The sequence below is a fragment of the Dermochelys coriacea genome, chromosome 11 (assembly GCF_009764565.3).
Source record: "Dermochelys coriacea isolate rDerCor1 chromosome 11, rDerCor1.pri.v4, whole genome shotgun sequence".
Taxonomy (NCBI): domain Eukaryota; kingdom Metazoa; phylum Chordata; order Testudines; family Dermochelyidae; genus Dermochelys; species Dermochelys coriacea.
The window spans coordinates 13669732-13688529 of record NC_050078.2 but is presented as its reverse complement, the minus strand read 5'-3'; the positions used below and the strand labels follow the sequence as shown (position 1 = coordinate 13688529).

The window sequence follows — 18798 nt, the reverse complement described above, 5'->3', positions numbered from 1 at the left end:
GTTAGTCTCTAAGATGCCACAAGTCCTCCTTTTCTTTCTGCTGAATAACACATTTTACGAGGACACCTGGGTGTGGGGGGGGGGAATGAGGGGTGCAAGGGAAGGGATAAGGCCAGGCGGGGGTCCAGGGAAGATGTGTTGCCCGGGGTGGCGCGGGGGAGGGCAGGAGCAGCGGGAGGTTTGGCTTCCCCGGGGCAGGGGCGGCTGCTGTGTCCCCGCGAAGCGGGGCTGGTCACCGGCTCTGCCTCCCGCCCCCGCAGCCCGGGGAAAAGACACTCGGGGCGGGGACGCTCCGGCGGAGAAACGAAAGCGAAACCGGGCCCTGCAAGACGGCGACCCACCCCGGCCGCGCGGAAGGAGCTGGTCATGGCCGGGCAGGCGACGTGCCCCTTCCCGCTGGTGGTGGAGGGGGCCTGGGGGGGCTCGGGGCTCCCCAAGAACCTCAGGAAAAAACTCCTCTGCTACTTCCAGAGCGGGAAGAAATCCGGAGGGGGGGAGTGCGAGATCCAGGAGCGGCCCGGCCAGGTCCTGGTTTGCTTCGCCCAGGAGGAAGGCAAGGCGGCGTCGGGGGTGGCGGGGACCACGGCTCGCTTTGCTTTGTATGTAATGCGGGCAACGAATGTCTGCTCGGGATGTGTGTGTCCGCTCCCGGCAGGAATCCGGCCGAGCGAGGGGCCCACAGGGCAAGACAGTGGGGGTGGGTGGGTGGCTCGGGTCCTCTCCCTCGCCCCAGGGGATGTCTCTCAAATTTGGCCCCGTCCCAGGTTTGATCTGACCGAATTGTGCCCTAGATGGGCAGGGGGCAGCTTTCCGCGGGGGTCTCGGGCCCACTTAGGCCCCTGCAAGCTCTTGGAGTTTTGTTTTGTTTTTGAAGGATACAGTGTAAAAATCTGTCTATTTTTTGAGCATGTGTTGCGGGGATTTCCTGTGTTTTTTTTAATAACAATTTACGTAGGATTCTTCAGGAAAACCTGTAACAACTTTCCAGTACTGGAAATGTTTCAAATTCTAGCTCTGTACTTCCTCAACTTCTCTGGTGAAATTTACCAATGCAATGGTATTTACCTATGTAATGGCCTCATATAACCATCCTGACAATTGTAGTTTATATCTGCCAACCCCTCATGGACATAATCTCATCAAAAAGAAAAGGAGGACTTGTGGCACATTAGAGACTAACAAATTTATTTGAGCATAAGCTTTCGTGAGCTACGGCTCACTAAATGTGTTAGTCTCTAAGGTGCCACAAGTTCTCCTTTTCTTTTTGCGAATACAGACTAACAGGGCTGCTACTCTGAAACCTGTCATAATCTCATCAGTTCATGGAGGCCTTGATTCAGGAAAATCTTCAACTTTTAACCATGTGCTTGAGGCCTGTTGACTTCATTGGGGTTTAAATTCATGCTTAAGCTCCCATCCTAAATGGGCAAATAATCTCCATGCCTGTACATTTTCTTTCGAACTGTGGGTAAGGGTGTGTCTACACTGCAGTTAAATATGCGTGGCTGGTGTGTGTCAGCTGACTCACGTTTGTGGGGCTTAGGCTGCAGGACTATAAAACTGCAGTGTAAAGATCCAGGCTCCAGCTCTGGTAACCAGCCTGTCTGTGTCACATTAATCTCCTCTTGCTGTTTCACTGAGAGACGGGAATCTGTGCCACTTAGTCCTCTATGCTATTCACATCACATCTGGTTGTGTTAGAACTCACAAGCTGGGCAGCAATGGGCTTTATCAGTATTTGGATGAAAGACCTCCATCTTGGAAAGCCATGTGACTTGGGGAAGCAGTGTTGGATGTTCTTCCTTGATAAGTGGCATTCAGAAGTTGTTATATACCAGTACTTCTACTAGGGGTCCAGTGCTGTTAGAGATGCTGGGTATGGCCTTGCACTCTATGTAGTTACATGTGCCTGTGCAAAATGGGTGTATAACTTTACCACTTTGTACTGATTTTGCACAGTAGCACACAAAATGAAAGGCAGTAGGGAACCAGCCCTGCTGCCCTTCAGATGGGATATAAAAATGAGGTAATGACGTCTTGAGGCCATTAAAAATTCCTTGGCATTTTTGCTAGAGTTAGGGGAATGTTGCAGCCCTGTGATCCCGGGCAAATGCCTCAGTGTAATTGTCTTCTCTTTAACTTAAATTTGCCTTGTTGATTCATTAAATAGGATAGTCTTCTCCTCTGTCGCTAAAGGAATATGATCAGCTTGAAATCTAGTGATTTAAAAAAACAAACAAACAAACAAAACAAGTTACAAGTAGTTTTGGGTATTACACATACTTTTGAGTCCCCATGCCAATTTTTGGCTTTTGCAAATTTTTACATTTAAAAAATATTTTCTTCTATTGATGAAATACCTACAGGAATCGGGGAAACAGAGAAAATTACTATATACAAGGTGCTGCCAAATACACAATTTAAGCAAACTTATAAAAAGAGAACTCTTTTTTCTTTTTGTAATCTTAAGTGTTGTATCAATAGGTAAAAATAAGTTCAGATGGAGGTATTATTTTGAAGTCAGCAAACTCTTATTTAGTGTTGCTCTGTGCTGTTAAACAGTTCCTGCATGCTACCCAGAAGTGGCTGCATTTCAGGGCTGGGTGAAATGTTTCTTCCATATATACAACAGTTTACCAAGGGCTAGATGGAGCCTTTGCTCCTGCCCTGAGTAAGGGGCAGTGTGCAAGTGCTTTGCCCTAGAATGAACCTTGGGAAGGAATTGTGACTTGGTGAATGGAGTAATTAAATTATTGCAGCCTTTTACAGGGTGCAGGATACTTCCTGCTTGTGTCAGCCCAGCTCTGTTGGTCATTATATTAAGGGGTGGGGCCTTGGAGCTGGTTCAATCCCCACTCCCTACCTTTCTCTACCATTCCCTATGCATATGCTCCTGTTTGAGGGCTGGGGCAGGAGTATTGGTCCCATAAAGCCCGCTCTCCCAGCATCGATCTCATGATGATCCGGCCAGGCTGCACAGAGGTGTGGAAATAAACCTTACTCCCCTGCGTGGCCACGTTAGGGGCACTGACAGCCTGCCCCAAGTTCTGTAAAGCACTGGGGGTGAAAGTGCTATATTGATGTAATATCTTATTATTTATTACAAGCTTCTTCCCTTTAGAACATATTCCTGTAAACGATCGACTCATAGCTCCTGAATGGAAAAGTGGGTGTCATCTATATGTCCACGTTCCCCATCTCACACACTTTAGATTCACAAAAAGAAAAGGAGTACTTGTGGCACCTTAGAGACTAACAAATTTATTAGAGCATAAGCTTTCGTGAGCTACAGCTCACTTTTTTTTTCCACCAAATGCATCCGATGAAGTGAGCTGTGGCTCACGAAAGCTTATGCTCTAATAAATTTGTTAGTCTCTAAGGTGCCACAAGTACTCCTTTTCTTTTTGCGAATACAGACTAACACGGCTGCTACTCTGAAACCTGTCACTTTAGATTCAGTAGATCTCAGACCTCATGATACAAGTAATTCCTTTTTTTCTTTTTGTAATTTTTAAGTTGATTAAGGCCGTTCATTTGTCCCTACCACAATTTGCCAAATATGTATCTTTGACTCTGAGCAAGCCTTAAAAACAAAAACCAACAAAAAAAACAAAAAAATCCACTAGATGGAGCCACTGGTTCAAAAACGGTGTACAAGAAAGTAAACATATTCAGGTTTCATGGTGCAATCAGTATCTGGTATGGAGGACAGATTAATCCTCTGATATGTCTGGATTGACATCATGACATTTATGTTGGTATGCACAATGGAAAGTCTCTGTGACAGGTTCCCCATCATACTGCAGAGACTAGACCCACCTGATACCCTAATCCTGCAAACATTTATACTCATGCTAACTTCTGCACACAAGTAGTCAGGGGTGCTGGAACAATTTGTATACTGGGGGTGCTGAGAGCCATTGAACCAAACTGTAAACTCTGTATTTGATGGAAACCACTTCAGACCAGCACCCCCAACACCTCTAGGTCCAGCACCTATGCAAGTAATTCCATTAGTATTTGTATTAGGGTAGTGCCCTGACATACCAGTGAGATTGAGGTCCTATTGTGTTGGGTTCTCTGCAGATATGTGATACGAGACAGTCGCTACACTGAAGAACTTAAAGTTTTAGGCCCCATTCCTGCAAACATTTAGGCACTCACTTAATGAGGTAGCCAATAGGACTACTCACATACATCTAGCTGAGAACCTAGGTAAGTGTTTCCGTAACTGGGGCCTATGATCAATGTTCTAGTGCAGGGACTGTCTCTTAACTGTGTGTTTTTACAGCACCCAGTGCATAAGGACCCCCATCTAACTGGTTTTGCTGAGCACTACCAAATGCAAATAGTGACGAGGGTAATATACCTAATAAATAATAATGTGTTTATATATTTTTGTTCTTCTCATGACTCTTCTACAAATGAACAAAGCTAGTATTTATGTAAAGCTAATATTTTATGTAACTGTGTATGCTGCCCCATCTCTGACTTTCTACAGCTCTTAAGATCAAGGGACATTGATCAAAATTGCAGAACTGGAAAGGCAAATTTACCAGAGAAAGATTTTGTGAGATTGAGAGAGCCTTGAAGTGAGCTTGTGCTCTCGTTGGGCCAAACAAGGGATGCCATGGTCTGAATGAGCAAATTTCAGTATGTGTTGCATTCGTGCCATGAGTCTAAAAATATTTTCATGTGATTATTGGATGTTAGTTATATTTTACCGTGTTCAGTGGGGAGGAGCATGTCACCTAGTATTAGGATATAAGAGTGCTGCATAGACCTACATACAGACCATCCTTTCTACCAAGGTTATAAGTTTTCTTTTTTTGTATTTTAGTGAGGCAACGAGTTCTTGACAAAAGGACCCATGAGCTCGATTTGCCAGAGAAAGGAGGATTAAAGCTGGTTGTCACATGGCCTGAAACAGCAGGTGCAACCGAAGAGGCTGTGTTTCAGGAAAAGTTGGATCCCAAACAGGTAAATAAATACAAACCGAATCCGCAGCATCCAGAGCTTTGAAGCAATAGCAGGAGCAACAGGTCATTCATTAATATTCTACTATCATTTTCTTTTTAGACTTTAAAGACAGCAGGCAAAGCCCAGGAGCAAGGTAAAGTGTTCTTCATAATATAGTACATAGAAGAACAATGTGGTTCTTCATAGAATGAAAATGTTGGTGCTAGAGGTAAAACTTCTTTTTCACCACTGAGCTGTCCTATAGGAACTTGTTCAGAACGATGTCTCTCTGGGTTTGGCTTCAAAAGCCTGTCAGAAAGATAGGTGGCTGAGAAACAGGAATATCTGAGACATGATCAGCAAGTGCCTAGTCCACAGTTCTACTGAAAGTGCTCAAACTCTGAGACTTTTATGACACTTTTCTCCTCCCTGTGCAGAAAAGACAACTTCAGTCAGCTAAAGATGCTCTTGAAACTAATAATTTTCCAGTACTTTTTATGCACCTGTCTCAATCAAGGTTTAAACAGCCATGGTGTGTCCCTTAAATACCTTGGCTGTCACTGAAAATTCTAGGCATGACTACATAAAACATACCACCTGTCTGGTCAATGTACCAGATTATCAGGTACATCCAAAACCATCTTTCATATTCCATTGGTTTCAATGGGATGCCAATGGAAGAACAATAGCTGTGGAGGACAGGCATTGAAAGAGTTAAGCATAGGTGAGGGATCTTTGTATACGTCTAGTTTCAAGATTCTTCTACAGAAATATGATGCTTGCAAGTATTTCCTGGTTCTGTGACATAGTTACATTGATGCCCATGTATTTGGGTCAGGTGGTGCAGTCACACACACCGATACTAACTTGAAAAGACACAGTGAAAGCTCCTGTTGCCAGCAGAATGCAGAACTACAAAGGGATAACTTCAAATGTTGTTATGAAAAATTATACATCTCATTAATATGTTAATGAGCTTACTTCGACCCCCTTCCCAGCAGTACTCTGGTAAACTTTCTCATTCAAAGTGTGGTCTAGAGAATAGAAGCTCGGACAGCAAAACTAATCATCACCAGTGAAAAAGTAATGTTCAGTCTTCAGGTTAAGGAAGTTAGGTTAACCAGGAAATTCTTCTGTTGTTACAATTACTTTTATAGACATTTTTGATTTCTCAAAATTTAACATCAATTCTATTTTAGACATTACAATAAACTATAGCAGTAAATAGCTGCCTCTGTCTTAATGTTTATTCAGTGTTTCTTTTCTTAGCTCTTCCCTGCTTCTAACAATGGGTACTTCAATTTAGCATCTATGTTATATTAGTTCATGTTAGAGATGGGCCCCCAAATATCCCCAAATATTGAAAACCTCCAGACTTTGGATCTGCAGCCATATTTTGTATCTTCAGTTTATGCTTGTGTGCTTACTCCTGAGGGAATTCTGCACCACTGTGCATGTGCAGAATTTATGTCTCCTGCATATTTCTTTGCTTCCCCGCAGAAAAATGACTTTCTGACGGGGAAGCAAAGGGAAGCCACAAGAGTGGGGGTCATGTGACCCTTTCCAGCAGTATGTTTCAGATACCCAGAGCAGCCAGCAGAGAGGTAAATCATGGTGGGGCAGGAGGCAGGACTGGGGAAGACCCAGCTGGTGGCTCCTACCCTGCATCAGCCTCAGTTGCTAGTCACAGCTGGGCTGGGGAGGACAGGACTTCCTCTTCCCCTGCACAGCATCCCTGGCTGGGTTGACCTACCCCCAGATTTGTCCCCCGGCTGCAGGAAGTGCTGCAAATTCCCCTCCCCACCTCCCACAATCCCCATTGGTCCTCAGCTGCAACGAGAGTGATCCCTATACCGGGAGCTGCTCCCCCATCCACCCAACCCCCATGCATCCAGACCCCCTCGTACCCAGACCCTCCCGCCGAGCCTTACCCCTCCCCATTAGCTCCATTCCCCCTGCACCTGGACCACCTCGATGAGCCACCCACCTCTGGATCCCCCCAGTACCAAGCCCCAACCAGCTGCATCTGAATCCCCACCCCACTGAGCCCCACTCCCCCAGCATCTGGATCCCCCACTGAGCTCCCCGACATCCAGACCCCCCCACCGAGCTCCATTCCCCCAACCCAGACACACACACCCCACTGAGCCACAGCCACCTTCACTGGGACCGCTCTGCAGCATCCCATTATTGTTGCAACCTGAACCCTCAACAAGCCCCTGTGCATCCAGATCGACCCCCCCCACCGCACGTGGGTCCCCCACTGAGCTGCCCACACCCAGATTGCCCCACACAGAATCCTATCAACCCATAGCTGGATCCCTTCAAATTAAGCCCCTCCACACTTGGATCCTGCCTTGCCGAGTCTGCCTGCCCACACAGAGGGGCAGGGTCCTGAGGTGTTTCTGGGTCAAGCCTGTTCCTTGCGGTGTGTCAGGGTTGGGTGAAGCCTCACCGCTGAGCCCGTGTCCTGGGTGGTGGAGGGGGAAAGCTGCACACTGATCTCCCACCTCTGTGCAGCCAGTGGCCTGTGCTCCCCAATGCCATGCTCCACATTTATGTGACAAATACAATTTGCAGAATTTTGCAGAATTTTAAAATATTGTACACAGACTTTTAAATTTTTTGGCACAGAATGCCCTCAGGAGTAGTGTTCTTTTGATGTTTTATCAGATGTGATGGGTGAGGCTCTATTCCTGTGGATGATTTTCCTGTAGATAGGTATGACAATCCTTTGATGTTTTACAGTATACAGTAACTTAAGCAAAGCTTTTGTCCCCATAATCATTTTACTTTTTCCAGAAGAGAAAGCAAGAGTCTTTTTAAGAGAAAGAGACAGGATGAAAGTTTTAAAAAATGAAAAAAATTAGAAAGTAAAATAATATTGAGTTTGCCCTAATATATTTACCCCATGAAATGTATTGAGTGTGTACAGCTGTGTAACCCAGTGACATCCTTTTATTTGTACTTTTGTCAAACTAGATGTGCAGGAAGTCTTGCAAAGAAAGGAACATTCAACACAGAATAATGCACACCATGTGGAGAATATGCAAGAACACTCCCAAACGACTTCATCTCTACTTGTGCTTGAAAATATAGAAGAGTCTGTCACAGAATGCATGTTAATTATGCTGTTGGAGACTATCAGTGGCTTATCAGGAGACAAGGACTTCAGTATGGAAATTATACCTGAAATAAATGCTGCCGTAGTTACCTTTTTAAAAAGTATAGGTAAGACAGAATGTACACACCAGTAATTTTTATGTGTAGTTTTAAAAGGTAGGTGTTACCTAATGCATTAAGAATTGCCATAAAAGAAATCTGAATCGTAAATTGGGATCTAAATTGACTACAATCACTCATGAAAAAGACCTGGGTACCATTGTGGACAGATCCCAGAAAACATCTGCTCAGTGTGCAGCTACTATCAAAAAGGCAACCAGAATGTGAGGCTGTAGAAAACTTTTGAGAGAAAATAATATTGAAAATATTATCGTGCCAACTTCATAAATTGATGGTGCAACCACACTTGAAGTTCTGTGTTCCATTCTGGTCATTCCATCTCCGAAAAGATATAACAGAAATAGGAGGGGACGGAGTGCAGAGATGGGTTGAAAATATTAGCAGTATGGAAACGCTTTCCTATGACAAGAGATTAAAAAGATTAGAACTACTTATCTTGCAGAAGAGATTAATAGGAGGAGACGTCAGATAAATACAATAATGAATACTATTGAGAAAGTAAATTGGGTGCTCCTATTTTACCTTTATGATAATACAAGAACAAAAGGACAGCCAATGAAATTGAAAGACAATTAATTTAAAACTAATTACTGGAAATAATGTAGTACAAAATAAATAAATACCTTATTGCACAATTGGCCTGTGGAATTCATTGTCACAAACACAGTGGTATTTACACTAGGAAACTTGCCCAGTGCTGAAAATGGTTTCATTCCATGTGTAAATAGAACCAAATCACACTCAGTACCATTTCAGAAATCATAGCTGAGCCCTAAGAATGCTACAGTAAAAAATGTTTCATGAATGCCTATTTTCTGATTTCAGATACTGTGACATTTTTGGACGTATGTGCCCAAAACAACAGAATGAAAAACTTAAAAATTACTGCCAGGCTTCTTGAATTGACACAAAGCATCAAGGCTGAAAACATACCATCTAATGTTCCTAAAGATTATATAACGATCTACTTTGAAAGTCCAAAGAATGGAGGTGGCCCAGTATTAGATGTTAAATATTTCTGTGAGGAGAAGTCAGCTATCATTACTTTTTGTGATCACAAAGGTACTACCGTCTCACTTTCAGTACTTCTTTTAATTAAAAAATGAACATGATATTCTTAGAAAATGGTTAACCATCTTGGCATCTGAAAGTAAATGGTTACACTACTAATAAGAGACCCAGGTCAGGTTTGGTGTCATAAAAGCAAAGTGCTTAGGCCCTGTTCCAAGGTGCTGAGTTCTTTCCAGGAGGTGTTGTGCAACCTCTACTCAACATTGGCCTCAATGTGACTTGCAGGTTCTCAGCATCTCAGAACTTGACCCAATGAAAGTTTATATCTAAATAAAAATTAAGTAGAATCTCATGGGTTGGTTCACTAGAAATACCCACATGTATTTGTTGCCTGTTCAGGATTCCAGAACCATTCCATCCTGTGTACAGAAGTTCTTTATATAACCTTTAATATCTCTGTTATGCATGGATTGATGACTCTCTGATGTTGTTTTCTAATATAAACACATCCATGGTTTTTCACCATAGTTTAATTATATGTGACGATAGGGAAATCAGGTACTTTAAACCACTTTGAGCTGTGATCTGTTTGGATTTCATAAGCTAAGCAGGGTCAAATTTCTTCTGCATCTGGAAGGGATATTAAGTGGTGATGATTCAGTCAGTTGCAATGTTTCCTTTGAATCAGCATGAAACCAATGCCCCATCCTAGTGTTAGGGTCACCTCCAATAAATAACTCTCTGTAGTCAGAGTCCCAAGGTTTCCAGAATAATTTTGTTTGACTTTAAATTGAAGACCTCTGATAAGTGACTTATTTTTGTCTAACATGCTAAATGATTGCTTAAGAAGTTTCAGTATGTTAGACTTTGATGCATAACCTGGCTCATGGTAATGATACTTTTTGTACTCTCATCAATCACATTTTCCTTTGCATTGTCTATATCCTGTTTAAAATGGCAGGAAAATGCACCCAAATTGATGTAACTTTCTGGATGAGCAGTGGACCAAGAGTTCTTTTGATAAAGTTTAGAATAAGAAATATTTGTGGACCAAGAATTCCTTTAGTAAAGTTTAGAATAAGAAATATTTGCTCCTCCTTTTTATATGGCACCTTTCCCTGCCCATCTCTTGAAAAGGCCTCATTGTAAAGCATAACTGTGAAGTTAAATGATGCCCAGGTGTACTTAATGAAACAAATAGAAAACAGATTCCTCCACCCCTCTGAAAATAGTGTTTTGGAAGCCAAAAAACACAGAAATAGACACAAAAGACAAATTATTATTCTACTTAATAGTGTTTCAGGCTGATGTTTTTAATTTTTATTGAAATGCTTTGTAAATTTTAAATTTTAGATCTGAATACTGTCTTGGAAAAGCAGCATTCCATTGATCAAACACCAATCTCTGTACATCCGTACTACAGTTCTTTGGGTACAGCTCTTTATGGAAAGAAGAGATCACTAATACAGATGCCAGAACCAATCAGAATCCCAGTGGATCCTTACATCTTGCAGTTTTTACAGAGCCATGATAGATTAAGACAAGAAATAAACCAGGAAATGGAAAATTGCCAATGTGAGCTAAAATGGCCACAAACCAAATATGCACACCCAGAAATTACATTGTGTCCTTCAGGAACTTTGTCTAAACAGAGAAGGTCAATGATTAAATTGATTGGGACTTGGAAAGAGGATGTTTCTACTGAGTTCTCTTGTGTCATGTCAAAGTACAAGACTATTAAGTGCAAAGTAAATGCAGTGGTTTGGGAAGTCATAAAAACCAGCCTGGCGAAGGACAGTGTTTTGACTATACCTGACATTTCTAAGGAGATGGTTATCATAGCAGGTGACATGTTGGCTGTGGAGAATGTGGAGAAAGAACTGAAAGAACATATGGAAAATGCTGTGAGAGAAACAGAAAGGGAAAAGCAAAATATAGAAATAACTGTGTCAGTTCCCAAAGGAAAGTATGCAATTTTACACAATGCTGGGCTAGAGAAGAATATTTACAAGGAGTACCCATTCTTGAAGATCTCTTATGATGCTGCAAAGAAGTCAGTTGGCCTATGTGGAGTAGGTGCAGAAGTTTATAAAGTCAAAAGTGACATACTGGAAAAGGTGCAGAACATGGCACAGAAGTCAATTACTATTGATCCTCAGATTTTCCAGTTCCTACAGCACATCGATAATGAAACTTTGTCACAGAGCTTATTTGTGACAAATGAAGTCAATGCCTTTTATCAGCTTGAGAATGATACTGTACTGCTGGTAGGAGACTCTCCTAAAGTTCTCTTAGAAGCAGAAGAACGAATGAAGACAGAGTTAGACTATAAATGCATTCCTCTGGAAGACAGAGAGGTCATCAAAAAGAGAGAATGGAGGGAACTCACTAGCACCTTGTACAAGACATATAATGCATTCCAGGAAACTCTAATAATGGATGACCTGCTCTCTCTGAAAGGAGATCAGAAAGTAGTTATTGCTGGTTATTCTAAAGCTGTAGCAGAAGCTTATCGAAAGCTTTCTGAGTTTGTAGATAGAAACACACAGGTGCAAAAATTAATCCCAGTTCAGTCTGTGGCAATTGTACAGTTCATAGAGAAGGAAAAATCCCACATTTGTCATGAATTGAGAAAGAAAGATGTGACAATTAATTTTGGCACACGGACTTCACGTAAAAGTATTTCCCTGAATGGACCAAAGGTAGAAGTATTGAAAGGCATCCACCTGATTGAACAAATTCTATCTTCACTATATTCTACAAATGTGTTAATTGATAAACCGGGAGCCAAAGCATTTTTCAGAGACAAAGAACGCTTGTATGTTAGTGAGGTAAAGCATCAATTTAACTGTCTGATCAGGCTGCAAGAAGATGGAGAAGAACAAAGAGAAGATGGTGAAACTGGTAATAATACGACAAAACAGCTCCGCTGTAAAGTGATCCTGAAAGATGGAGTTGTAGTAGCAGTTTATAAAGGGAATTTGTGCAGTCATCCAACTGACGTTGTGGTGAATGCATCAAATGAGGACTTAAAGCATATTGGTGGCCTTGCTGAGGCCCTTTTAAAAGCTGCAGGGCCAGAACTACAAACAGAATGTGACCGTATTGTGCGGAAACGAGGCCCTTTGCAGCCCGGCCATGCTATTATTACAGATGCTGGGAACCTCCCATGTAAACAGGTGATTCATGCTGTTGGGCCCAGGTGGAGGGATCACGAAGCAGAAAAGTGTGTACGCCTGTTAAAAAGAGCAGTAAAGGAAAGCCTACACCTGGCTGAAACATACAATCATCATTCCATAGCCATCCCTGCTATCAGCTCTGGGATATTTGGATTCCCATTAAAACTGTGTGCACAGTCAATTGCAAAATCCATCAAGGAAACCTTGGAAGATTCTCCAGGGGAAAGCTGCCTGAAGGAGATTCATCTTGTGGACTTAACAGAAAAAACAGTTCAGGTTCTCACTGATGCCTTGAAAGAAGTGTTTACAGAGAAATCACCCCAACACAGTTTATTGCTTCAGTCCAAAACAGGCCACCAGCCGAGGGAAAATAGAGGTGCTCAGAACAGAAGGAGTCTCCAGGTTGTAACAACGGATGAAGGTCTGAGTGTCATACTGGAGAAGAGAGACATTCAGGACGCCACAGTAGGTGTTTTAATTGTCAGATATTACCCAGTTTCATGTGAAGATTTTTCTCAAATGAGAAGATACTAGGTTAACTTCATTTCTAAAATGAGTATTCTGTAATGAAACACACACAGTATGTTAATTAAATCAATAAATGGGAGAGGGACCCAAGCCACAAAGTTTACATCTAGGTCTGAATTTCAAACATTCAGAAGTTCCAGGGTTTTTGGCTCTGTGGTTTTGGTTCAGCTCACTATAAAGATAGCGACCATTTGCAAACTGCCCCGTTTGGGGGTTCCAAACCCCAGTTTTCCTCCAACTACCACAAATCCAGGATGTTTCAATCTAAGTTGAGTGTGATGTTGGGTCTACCTCTAGAGTCAATGTACAAAATAATTGGCTTTTTCAACACACTGTATTGAAGTTAGAAGGGTTAACACTGTTATTCATAGTGCTCCAAGCTGATAGAAGGGAATCCAGGCCATGAGATGCCATTTTCTCTGGTCTTGCTACAGTACAAGGGGTGTCCTGTGAGTTTCCTTCCCTTCTACTTCCACTGGGGAAGGCCATGGTGCTGAGTCTGAGTTGTACAGCTTGCAGGAGTCTTGAAAGAGCAAGACCAGAAGCGGCTGCTTAATTTGCTTTTGCTGAGGGCTGGATTAGTAGGTTGGAAACCTGAACCAATTGCACTTTGGTTTTCACACACTCCTCTTATCCAGAGTTCAGCTGATGCATTTCAGACTGGCTTATCTGGAGTGTCTTTGTGTAGTCCAGTGTGACTCTTTATTACACCCTTAGTGTTTGTTTTTTATATTAGTGGATCCAAGTGCATTTCAGTAGTCTGTACATCTTAACAGTCCCCGATTTTTCTTTTTAATTAAAACTTCCCCTCTCTGACTCACCACAGCCAGTTTTGGTGCTCCTTCGTAAAGTGTGGTCTTATTGCACTGGCTATTGGCTGCTCTCTTTGAAACCTTTATATTTGTAAGTTCTATTGCAGTAACAGCCCTATCTAACCCAATAAACCCTTTAAAAATACCCCCGTATTCAATGTTAAAGGGGAACTACAAAACCAAAACTTGTGGGTTTTGCTCTTTACTGTGTCTTTATGATGCAAACAGACTGCCTCGGTTTCTACCACCCCGGTTTTATATATCGGATATTGCTTTTCTGAGAAGTAGCATCCTGTCCCATCTCATTGTGGGGAGGGAGAAGAGCCCCTAGGTTACAGCTGTATGTGACATCAGAGACATAATTCATGGGTAAGGCTATGATTTGGTCACGGAAGTCATGGAATCCGTGACTTCTGCAGACCTCTGGGACTTCAGCCCGGAGCGGCTGCGAGCTGCAGGGTACCCCCACCTCCCGTGGTGGCTGGGAGCTGTGGGGTACACCTGGTGCTGCAGGTGGGGGAGTCCCCCACAGGTCCTCAGTCCCTGCAGGTGCGGAGAATCCCTCGGAGCTCCCCAGCCTCCATGGGGGGGGGGGAAATCCCCTGCAGCTTCCCAGCCTCCGTGGGGGGATCCATCAGAGCTCCCCAGTCCCCGCAAGCAGCAGGGGACCCCCGCAGCTCCACAGCTGCCGCCGCCGGGGGAATCTCCCAGAGCTCTCCAGTCGCCACGGGCGGGGAAAGTCCTCCATAGCTCCTCAACTGCCATGGGTGGGTCCCTGCTGGTGCAGGGGACCCCTGGAGATTCCCAGCCACTGCAGATGTGGTAGCTCCTCTGCCTGGAGGGGGGCATCCTCCAGAGCTCCCCAGTCCCCAGGCAGGGGGATCCCCCACAGCTCCCAGCCGCCACAGGTGGGGGTCCCTCCCACTTCCCAGCCACTGGGCAGGGGCCGGGGCCACAGCTTCCAGCCACAGCAGGGCAGGGTGCTGGACCCTCCTCCCCCTCCATTTTGTCATGGACATTTGTAGTAAAAGTCAGAGACAGGTCACGGCTTCTGTAAATTTTTGTTTATTGCTCATGACCTCTGCGTGACTTTTACTAAAAATGGCCATGACAAAATCGTAGCCTCACTCGTGGGTGTTTAGTTACTCAAGGCCATAAGTGTTTTGGCTTAAATTTGCTTCAGTTTCGTTTTGGTGCAGCTGTTTCTTCTGTTGGTGCTGCTGGGAAACTGCCCTGGGAAGGAGAAGCTGCACAACAGAAATTCTTCCCAGAGGAATTTAGAAAATGCTGCAGGGAATGTCAAGCAGCAAAATGCAGGATTCCTGTACTCCCATGATGGATTGACACCTCTATATACCTAGTAGGCAGAGCTCTTGTTGAGAACTTCATGTCTGTGTCAACACATTACCTCTTGCAGCATGTTACTTACACAGTCTATTGGTGCTGGTAAACACTTCCATTTAAGATCCTGTTCAAAATATTTTTGTTTTGTTTTTTTTCCAGACGGACGTGATCGTAAGCAGTATTGGCAAGGATCTGCGGCTTGGTGTAGGTCCACTTTCTCAAAGTTTGCTGCAGAAGGCTGGACCAACACTCCAGCTTGAGTTCAATGAAGAAAGCCAAAAACAAGTACCTACTCAAGGGTCTGTGTTCCAAACAAGTGGATGTAATCTGGCCTGCAGCTTTCTGTTCCATGCCGTTGTTCCTGAATGGGATCAAGGAAGAGGCGCTGCCGTGATGGTAACAGTCTATATACATTTTCTTCAGAGCATTAATTTTGTTTGAAGGAGTTCCTCATTTAACATAAAAATGGATTTAATGTGGATCCTGTATTGAAGTTACATAGTAGTGAGCAGGGAGCGTCAGCTCCATTTATTTCAGTTTGAATGACCTCAAGATGTGTGATGCATGTTTAATAATGAGGGGTGGGTTTTTTAGGACCAACAGATACTGTTTGGGATTAAAGAATAAAGACGGTGTTGACAAAAACAAATGCTGCTGGTTTTTTTTATACAGAACCTAAAAGACATAATCAAAGAATGTCTGAAGAAAACCGAAGAGCTGTCTCTACATTCAATCACATTCCCAGCAATTGGGACTGGCGGGTTTAGGTTTCCTAAACCCGTTGTTGCTAAATTAATGTTTGATGAAGTGTTCAAATTCAGTAGTAACCACAATTTGAAGTCTCTTCAGGAAGTTCATTTTCTGTTGCATCCAAGAGATACAGATAATATTCAGGTAATTTCTTTCATGTTAATGTTTTTCGTATTACACAGTTTTAGTTAATTATTATCAATATGATTTAGTTATAATGTTTTTAAAGGCCCAATTTATTATATTCACTATAAATTATTTTAGTGACGGGTTAAAACTGATGTCTCAGTGGGCCTGATCCTGTGACCCTTCCATGGGACATCCATGTTCATGAGAGAGGTGCCATTGATCTCAATATTTTGAATTCTGAAATCATTACTTGGGCAAACTCCTGGTTAGTTCAATGGGAGTTTGCCCTAGTGAAGACTTAGTGAAAAGTGAGTGAGGACCCCAGGATTTGGCCCACTAAGTGAGGATTACAGGATTGAGCTCTGAAAGATCAGCTACTTCCTCATAGAAATCTGAAAACATGCTGTGTGAAATCATGGAGCCACTGAAGTCAAAGGAGGTTTACCCATTTACTTCATTGGGACCAGCATTTCACTCTCTTGAGAAACACTCGTCTTCTGTTTTTGTTGGTTGTTTTCCTTAGCTGATTATTAATAGAGATATTTGCGTGATAACAGATTATTTGTTTAATCAAATCCTTCTGCTTATTCCTCAGATAGTCATTATCTTCTGCATGTGACAGTATAATTGTTTCCGTAGAAATCACTTGTGGTGTCACAAACAGATAATTTTTTACTTAAAGTGTGGAAAACCTCCATAAGCAGATGACCCCTAAACCAAAAAAAATAAATAAAAAAAATAAAATCCTCTTTTCTTTCATATGTAGCCAGTAATAAAACTCTGGGGAAGAGGAATTCAGAAAACCTGTATGTGTGTATCTTTATTCTGTATACACATGAATATAATGTGCATATATTCAACATTGTTTCCAAACTGAGGTCTTGATTTTCAGACCTCATTCTCCACTCATGCTTTTTAAGCACCAGTGCTTCTGCATACAAGTGACAGGTGCTGCACATTAGACGGTGACAAAAATCAGCTAACCAATTCAGAACAAAGTAACTGCTTGGCAGTGTAAAGTTTCAGTAGGCACAGGATTTTAAGTTTCAGTCTGCATTAGGCTCCCAAAATATTTCTCACCTTTGCTATTACTGGCTCAGCTCCATGACTGGTAGAAATGTTGTATTAATGTAGATGAGATTCCCAGGGTTGTAGGCATTTTAAATGCTGTATTTTCTAACCCTGCTCAGAGCAATTCTAGATGACACAGTAGTAAAAATACCTACAACTACCAGCACCTTGTTTCCACAGAAGTTCCCGTTACTCCCACCACTGACACCTAGACTCTGCTGTAAGGTGAACATTATGTGCATGAGATATCTCCAATGCAGATACATAGCTGTTAATTTTACTTGTGAGACTAGCCAGGTTTGAATCTGTCTCTGTTGGGCAAATCTCTGAAACCTTGTCTGCAGCACCTTTGATTCTATTTCTAGGCATTTACAGATGAATTAGAATCTAGGACCAATGGGAATCTCCAGGCTGTATCATCGTGTCCAAGTAAGGTTGTTTATTTGGATTGGGTTTTATAAATACGCAGTTGGCAGGAGAATGTCACAAGGACGTAAAATAGTCTAATGAACTGACATTCCTAAACCCGGGAGGTGAAAAACTCAGGGGAGAAAATCTTTTGTTATGGTGACATTCCTGCTCTTCAGGGGTGCTGCCAGCCTTACCACATGGAGGAGAATCCACTGGTACTATACCGATAGATTGCAGTGGTTGCTGGGATTGTAAAGTTGCAATCACCATGCCAAGCGAACCACAGATAACATGTTACAAGGGCAACCACTAGAATGGGTGGGCTCCCAACAGCATCATTTCCCTTCTTCGTGCACTTTTAGGCCATCTGTGAAGATTACCCCCTTCCCTCTGTAACTTGAATGGTCCACACAAAGGTATCCAGCAGATGTAGTTCCTTTCCATTTATTAATTTGCAGGAGAGAAATGCTGACAGCACAGTATGTGAATGAACAGCACGCAACACCAGAGATTTGTTCAGGAGAATGTAGAACCTATTCCCTCTTCCGTGGAAGTTCATAGCAAAATTGCATCAACTTCAATGGGAGTAGCCGTGGGTCCACAGTATTTAAACTGAAAGAGTTCTATGTCTCCCGGGTCCTATGGACTGAATAATGGAAAGCAGAAATAAAAAATCTGGGTTAGAGAATATTGGAGTCAAAGAGGATACTTTATGTCTGGAGATCCCAATCTGTGAACTCTGTACTGAATGTACAAAGCATACATAAACTCAAGGGAATAGCACTTTTACTAGGACAGACCACTCTTAATGTATTTTTATTTTCCTTGCAGTTTCCTCTGGGCGTGTTTCAACGCCGGTATTGGGAGTTCATGAAATGCAGCTTGGTTCCATTACATTCCAGGTAGCAACTGGTGATATCACCAAGGAAAATACAGATGTTATTGTAAACATATCAAATTCATCATTTAATGCCAAATCAGGTACTTCCTGAATATCTATTAATGTAATGATAAATTCACTGCCACTTATTGGAAATGGAGGGAGCATTTTTTTCACGCTGGGAAAGTGGGATGGCAAATGTCTGTGCTTCGTGTTAGTTTGTTACATTAAAGGCCATTGGTCTTGTCCTTCCATTTCTGGGCTGTGGTTCTCCAACGTTAGTGCTATTCCCAGTGGGAATTTTCCATTGTGAAATGTATCACTTAGACTAGTAGTACCCAGCTTTGCAGCATCTGAGAGCCTCTTCGTCTAATAGAATTGCAGAGAGCTAATAAATAATGGCTGAGTGCTGTCCTGACATTGCGTTGGGATGTTTCAAGATAGAAGCACAATGCCAACACATAACAATACAACCTCATGA

The 18798-nt window shown here is 42.7% G+C and overlaps 1 protein-coding gene across 2 annotated transcripts in view; it reads left to right on the top strand.

Annotated features, from left to right (window-relative positions):
* Positions 1-211: 211 nt before the first annotated feature.
* The window catches only part of LOC119863412 (protein mono-ADP-ribosyltransferase PARP14-like), a 35048-nt gene continuing 16461 nt past the window's right edge, over positions 212-18798 (top strand). The window contains exons 1-10 of one of the 2 annotated variants that reach the window (XM_038421840.2): positions 212-553; positions 4841-4980; positions 5080-5113; positions 7942-8190; positions 9028-9264; positions 10567-12857; positions 15236-15472; positions 15749-15970; positions 17392-17455; positions 18269-18418. In XM_038421840.2, the coding sequence (XP_038277768.1) occupies positions 367-553; positions 4841-4980; positions 5080-5113; positions 7942-8190; positions 9028-9264; positions 10567-12857; positions 15236-15472; positions 15749-15970; positions 17392-17455; positions 18269-18418 (3811 nt within the window). In that variant the 5' untranslated portion in view covers positions 212-366. Of the gene's footprint in view, positions 554-4840; positions 4981-5079; positions 5114-7932; positions 8191-9027; positions 9265-10566; positions 12858-15235; positions 15473-15748; positions 15971-17391; positions 17456-18268; positions 18419-18798 lie in introns of both variants that reach the window. The other variant, XM_043504969.1, reaches the window with a different exon arrangement.